This window comes from Cebus imitator, unplaced genomic scaffold (genome assembly GCF_001604975.1).
Source record: "Cebus imitator isolate Cc_AM_T3 unplaced genomic scaffold, Cebus_imitator-1.0 Scaffold287, whole genome shotgun sequence".
NCBI lineage: Eukaryota > Metazoa > Chordata > Mammalia > Primates > Cebidae > Cebus > Cebus imitator.
Window position 1 is genome coordinate 935,120 of NW_016107602.1, and position 7,423 is coordinate 942,542.

The 7,423-nt window shown below is 39.9% G+C and overlaps 1 protein-coding gene across 1 annotated transcript in view; it reads right to left on the reverse strand.

Moving 5' to 3' along the window:
* The window catches only part of SEC62 (SEC62 homolog, preprotein translocation factor), a 41,139-nt gene extending 34,508 nt beyond the window's left edge, over window positions 1-6,631 (reverse strand). The window contains exon 1 of the mRNA XM_017501977.2: window positions 5,727-6,631. Coding sequence (XP_017357466.1) covers window positions 5,727-5,762 — 36 coding nt within the window. The 5' untranslated portion in view covers window positions 5,763-6,631. The remainder of the gene's footprint in view (window positions 1-5,726) is intronic.
* Window positions 6,632-7,423: the final 792 nt, after the last annotated feature.

Consider the following 7,423-nt stretch of genomic DNA (forward strand, 5'->3'; position numbering starts at 1 on the left):
TACAAAAAAAAAAAAGAAAAGAAAAGAAAGAAAGAAAAAGAAAAATTAGCTGGGTGTGGTGGTGTACATCTGTATTTCCAGATGCTCAGGAGGCTGAGGCGAGAGGACCACCTGAGCCCTGGGAGGTTGAGGCTGCAGTAAACCGAGATCACGACACTGCACTCTAGCCTGGGCAACAAGGTAGAAGTGAGATTATCAATGTGGATGGGAACATTGGAAGAGGAAGCTGAATTTTGAAAGATGAACAAGTTTTGGGTAAATTGATTAAAAAGCCATAAATATTGTGGCTGACAATGACACAAAATTTGGCTTCAGTATAGAAACAAGTTAGAAACTATTGGGAGGTTAAGTGTGTAAAAGTAAAATAAAGAGCCATCAAGGTAGGCTGGGGAATTTCTACTTTACCCTGTAAGCAGCAGAAAAACCACTAGTAGTTTTTGAATAGGACATAATTAGAAAAATAATTTAGACATGATTTTGGTGGCTGTGTGAAGGATGAATTGGGAAAAAATGCATAAGGCAGTGGAATGGATGGAAGACTGCTGTAATATTCAAGTAAGTTGTGATGTGATACTGGACTATAAATGGGAAAAAAAATTTAGATATCTGAAACTTTTCAAATGTAGAACAGATAGAACTCAATGATAAAGGATGAATGAAATGGCTAGGTAAAGATGTCAGATTTCTAATTTTATCAGCAGAAAGGAAATTTGGGAGGAAGGTGATTGTAGAGAATGATCATATCAAATTTAGGCATGATATATATATACATATACTACATGTACATTCCTGAACACAGCCATAAATATACTAATCTACTGACTGCTGACAGAGGGATTACACGTAAACCCTGATTAAATATTAGGATACATAAAAAATTGGGAAGTTATATGTATTATGCAATAGAGAATCTGATATGGTATGTATGCACAAAATTTAAAAATCTCATTTTAACAATTAATTTCAAGGTCACCAAACTTTTCCAAAACTGCATCCTTTCCTTTGTCAAGGCACTACCAAGTGGCAATGAAAGGAAGAGATCCAGAAAACATGGACCTGGATAATCTCTCTCAACTAGACAGGATTAACTTGTTTACTGATACTTTCTTAAAGTATTGCAATTTATTAATTTATAATAAGTTACCATATTGTAGACTCCCTTTAATGCAACAAGATAATTTGTGCTATTGCTTGGGATTTGAAGCCAGAAAGATAGATTGCTGTAGAAGAGTACCATGAGAGGCAGGGTTCAGTGGCTCATGCTTGTAATCCCCACCACTTTGGGAGGCCAAGGTGGATCACCTGAGACCAGGAGTTAAAGACCAGCCTGCGTAACAAAGTGAGACTTCACCTCTACAAAAAAAATTTTAAAAATTAGGTAGATGAGGTGGTGCACACCTATAGTCCCAGCTAGTTGGGAGGTTGAGGCCAGAAGATCCACTTGAGCCCAGGAATTTAAGGCTGTAGTGAGCTATGATGCCATCACTGCATTCCAGCTTGGGCACCAGAGTGAGACCTCGTCACTTAAAAAAAAAAAAGAGTATCATGAGAACATGAACAGATAGTTGGAATTACAAGCACAAGCCATCACATCCAACGTGCATGGAGTTTTCACTTTCACTGCTCCTCTTTTTTTTGTTTATACATTGGACTACAGTGCTTCCCCTCTTTGTTCTCTTTTGATGTGAACAGAATATTTTTTATAACTTTTCTAGAAGACTTCTAATGAAGTAAAGGCCTTTTGGGAATAGTAGCACCCACTAATAAAGAGAAACCAACCCATCAATCTTCAAACAAATGGAGAGAACTTCTTAGTTCAATCAATGAGCACAACTGTCTTAAAATAAGGACGCTACCAAAACCTAAAATGCAATAAAATAAATAAATGGGAAAAAAAAAAAAATAAGGACGCTAAGAGCCAATAAATTTAGGCTGGACTGCTTTTCCTTTCTTTGCACCCAATACCAATACACTGGGCGCTGTAACTCACAATTCAAAATTGTTTAAATTGGAAGTTTGGTTAGAACACTCTTATAAAATTATTTAACAAATACGATTTTTACTTTAGCATACATCAACACGCAAATACCATAATAAAATAGAAGTTGCCATTTCTAAGTTACTTTAGCCAATATTTAACCTTTTTGAGAAAAAAAATACTACATCAAGAGTAAGTTTGCCATGGGCATCAATCTCACAGAATTTATGATACAGAGGAACTTTTAAAAATTACTACAGCCAATAAAAATGAGCTTAGTTGGTCTGTCAACGATGAAGTGAGCAAAAAAGAAAAAGGCTTGGTTCAAGCAGTAAAAAATATTTGTGAAAATGCAAATAGTAGGTTAACAATAAAATCTGAAAGCTGCAGGCGACCTCAATCATTAGTAACACAGTGTGCTACAAATAAAGACTTACAAGAGTATCTAGACAACAGCAGGGCCCTTCTGTAATACCTCCAACTCCCTCCTTCTGTACTCTTTCCTTAGCAATGGGTTTGCTAAACTGCAAAGTCCTCCATTAAGCCACTGGGGGGAGTTTTCTGATTTAGGACTGGCTTCCTGGGTTCGTTCTCTTTTCCTCAGAAAATTCTGAATGAGACCTCAGACCTGTATAGTCTGGCTATATAGTCCTAAATTTTCTCTTTTCCTCCCTTTCCTGAAATTAAGCACATATGCCCATGATATGTCAAGGTTTTACTGCTTGTCAGGAAGACAATGGGTGCAACAAAAATAACTAATGGAGGGTTATGAAAGTTCTAAGAATTAGCCATTTAAATGTCTCAAAACTCAACTGGATATTTTACATATAAGCAGAATACTGAATGGGATGATTCTCTTTAGCAGGGAGAAGTCACATGAAGTCTTTATGTTGTACAATTCAATATAAAGACGTCAGGATCAAGGTATTTCAGAGCAACTTATTTTTTATCTATTGTGAGACGGAAAGAGTATTCAATTGGGAATTAGAAGACCTGGTCTAAATCTGGCTTTACTATCTTGATTGATGATCCTAGATTAAGTCACAAAACCTCACTGGACCTCAGTTTATCTGAAAAACAAGGATGTTGGGTGAGATCAGTAAGCTGCAGAATCACCACTCTGCTTTCATGTAAGGCTGAATCTATGAAAAGGGGATCCAAACAAACCCTACTAGATCCTTTTTAACTCTAAAATTTCTTGATACCAGGATTGTAAATCAGCTTCTAGTATGCAGCAGCACGTTGTTAGCCTATTTGTAGTTACTGTATGAGTACATGTAGCTCACTTCTGGTTTTCAGTGATCAGTAATGTGAGTCCAAGAAAGAAATGTGACAGTAGTTCTCTTACTTGAAACTTTGATGGGACATGAGAATCTAAAATTACACTGAATTACACAGAAAAAGCAAACAAATTAGCTACTTTTGTTTAACCCTGAACTTATTTGTTTGTATCAAACATTTCTCCCTAACGTGCAAACTACAATTAAAGATCACTGAATCTATTAAACATAAACATCTTTCTAAACATAAAACATCAATTAACAAATGACAGAAACTCAGCTGGTATTACAGACCTTTTGCCTAAAAAATTCTGCAACTCTGAACTTTTCATTACATTTGATCTTTTTATCACAAGTGATGTATTATAGAGTTTCTGATTATCTGGAAGGATAAACCTGAGGTACTTTCTAGGTTAGTATGTTTTCATAAATGTGTTAGGATGCGTACAAGTAGTACTCTAAAATCTCCCACAAACATTTTACACAGCCATGCAGAAAATTTCAAGGACGGAAAAATAAATGTCACAATTTTGCAGTATGACAAGTAGATTTTTAATAATCAATCCTCAAATAACAGAAAGTAAATTGCTATACTCTCCCTAACTCCCAACCTAATAGATTATTTACTAAATAAAGAGCTGTTAATCTTTCTTCTGCATATCAAAGAGTGCCTAACAAAAACCAAAATAACAATCCAACCTAAATCCTTCATCCTAGGTAAGGAGTAGAATAGAAGGGAAGGGTTACATGCCAAACACTTTTAATAACTCCTAATAAATAAGTTGACTCGCCTATTATTTTCACAGCAACCTTATGAGGTTTTTTTTCTTTCTTCCTTTTGAGGTAAATATCCCTTCTTACAGATGCAGAAATTGAGGTAAAAATTAACTTGCTCAAAGTTACTGAGCCAATAATTGGTGGAGGCAGGGTACAAACAGGCAGTCTGGCTCAAGTTTTAGCTCTCTGCCACTGTCGCTATATTACTCCACTGCCTCTGTTTAACATAAGATCAAAACTAAAACAATAGCAGCTATTCAAAAGGTGAATTATATAACCCTTATAACAATATTAAAGAGCAACTGGACTTGTAAAACAATGAGTATTAAAGGGCATAAAATCGTACTGTCAAGTGCAAACCTAAGGAGTTCAGTAAGTACAAATCTGACAATTTCAACATACAATCCAATAAAATATTGTATACCCATGTCAGAAGAGTAACACTAAGTCCTGAAAGATTAAGAACAGTATAATTAGAAACTTTTACTGATCTTAAGACCTAGTCTGATCTATCTGCCTCTTTCTAATTCCCTTCTATACCCTGCTCGGAACTACTTTATTTCTGCCAAATTGCGAAATTTCAAATTTGATGATCATGTGTGTCTTTTTCATATCACTTAAAAACTTTCCAGAAGAATTTTAACTTGCATAGCTCAAAACACCTGTAGTGTAAGCCAATAAATTGATAAAAAAAAAATGAAGGGATAAAATGGAAGACAGAAAAAATCATTCTTAGCAATGGTAAGGAACAGAGAGACAATGAGTATAACAATTTATGGTAAGTATAGTAACAATTTAATACATGTGATCAATTTATGGAGGCCTTATGAAGATTTCTCAGCACATCAGCTGATGAGACGACTAATAAATATCCTGAGTCCAAGATGTTCTACATAATTAATCCTCTTGGGAAAGAACAAGAACGGGGGAAAATCGCAAGGAAGAAATTCACAAATGACATGCATGTGGAATAAGGGAGGGATGTTATGTAGGTTACGAGGATGACACACTGGCACGCGAAAGGTTTCAGGGAGCCACCAGTTCCTTGCAGCACCGAGGTCGTGGTTGTTTACACCACGTCGCCTGGAAAAAAGCCGGCAAGCTTCAAAAGGAGTATTAAGTTAATAATATTGAGGGGAAAGATGGGCAACGCAACTGAATATCTGGATGAGCAGATCGCCGCCTGGGCCCCGGAGCAGCTGACCAAGTCCAGATCATTCTCCCCTACGGTCTATGCGCACAAAGAACCAGCTGCTTTAGGTCAGTCCTCCGCCTCCTGCTACCCCAATTACCGTGGCCTTAATTTCAAGATAGCTAAGGCCAGAAGATGGGGTGAAGGGAGCGGAGGTGCCTCGGGAAGGGTCAGTGTCTGCGCCCCAGAGGAGGCTGACCTCCCAGCTCAGGCCCGGGACGGCACGACCACAGGAACTCGGGGCCGGCGGCCGGATTCAGAGCACGGCGCCTCCTTCCTTCCTCTGCTGCTCCACTACCACCTCCGTCTCTGTCTCCGCCGTCACCAACACCGCCCCCCCCTCAGGCCCCTCACAACAGCTCAGCGTACAGCCAGCTGCCTAGCGGCGGAATCTCTCCCCACTTCGCCCTGCTTTCGCGCGCCCTTTTAGGGAGCTTTCCCTGCTCCTTCCACTTTCCAGCGCGCTGAAGCCCCCTGCCCCAGAGCTCGGCTTTGCTACCTGGATCCGTTTCTTGTGTCTCCTGCGTTCCGCCATGTTGGCTGCTCCGCCCGATTCCCTCTGACGTGGAGCGAGGAGGGGGCGGTGGAAACCTCGCGAGAGCGCGCCTCGAGATCCGTTATGTAACCAGCCGGCTGGCGCCGGGGGAAGGGGTGGTCGGCCGCTCGGCTGGACCTGCGCTAGTTGGCGGTGCTTGCTCTCGTCTGTTCCCTTCGCTCCTGTTGTGCGGGAACTGGAGAATCCCCAGGAGGAAGCAGAGAAGTGGATCAGAGAACAGGAGGGCTGGGAAGAGTCGTGGTTTCTCAAACTTGACTGAGCATCTGAATCACCTGAGAAGCTACTAAAATGTAGATTCCCCGACCCCACCCCCTCAGAGTCACATTCTGTGCATTTAGGGTGCGGCCTTCCTCAGAGGGATCGACTGAGACCTACCGAATCCGAGAAGCCTTTACCGGAGGCAGTTCCTGCAATATACTGTAAATTTCATCATATTCCATGTAAAAGATGACAAGACCGAGACCGTGGAGGGCCAGAGATACGAACTGACTTATCTAAGGCTCCACAAGTGGTAGACGACAGAGTCGTCTAGACCCGAGCCAACTATCTTTTCCCATGCAATGTGCGGGGTAATACAGCTCGCTTTGAACAAACTGGAGTCACCATTCCGTTTTCCGGGTTGCTTCTCACAACTCACCGTTAGAATCTAGATGTCAGAGAACCCAGGGAAGTGTAAGGAAGATGAATAGGACAAAGATTCTAAGCAGATGGGAAGGAAGAAGGCTGCAGTCTATTTCAAGTCTGGCGACTTTCAATTATTGTAGCCTTTGTTGTTATTTTAGAGCCACCTAGACCAAAGAGAGGGAGCGTAAATTGCTGGTTAAGTGCTTAGATAGAAATTCCCATGACTGACTTTATGGAGATCTTTAAAGAGTTTTTAATTGAAGAAAATTGGAAAGATTCAGAAAAGAAAGATGTGTTCTTTTCTTTTTTGTTTTCCTCTCTTTCTTTCTTTCTTCTTTCTTTTGACTGAGTCTCGCTCTATATTGCCCAAGCTGGAGTGCAGTGGCGCCATCTCGGCTCACTGAGTCATGCAACTCCTGGTCTCAACTGATCTCCCTCCTCGGCCTCCTGAGTAGCTGGGACTACAGGCATGCACCAATACACCTGACTAATTTTTATTTTTTTGTGTGTGGAGATGGAATTTCCTTATGTTGCCCAGGCTGGTCTTGAACTCCTGAACTCAAACGATCCACCTGTTTCTGCCTCCTGAGTAACTGGAAACTACAGGCGTGAGCCACTGTGACTGTTCGGTTTATTTTCTTATAGTATTTATTCCGACTTTGTGTGTGTGTATTATTTATATTTTTCCTGTTTCCCAAATTGAGATCATATGCAATATAGCAGCTGCTTTTTTCACTTGTTAGGTTATAAGCATTTGTTATACCATTAAAATTTTTTCCAGGTTTTCCAGGTCTCCCGTATTATATAGCTAACCTAAGAGCAATTAGATGTGTCAGTAAGGCATATTGCAGCATCTTGATGCCTAATTTTTTAATAAAGTAAGATTGCTGAAGTTTTGGGTTTTTTTTTTTTTTTTTTTGGACTATGCAGTTCTGGTCTTGGGATTCATTTAATTCCTTTCTCCTCTATAATCTATAATTTGGGTGTGTGTATAGTCAGAGATTGGGTGGGAAATA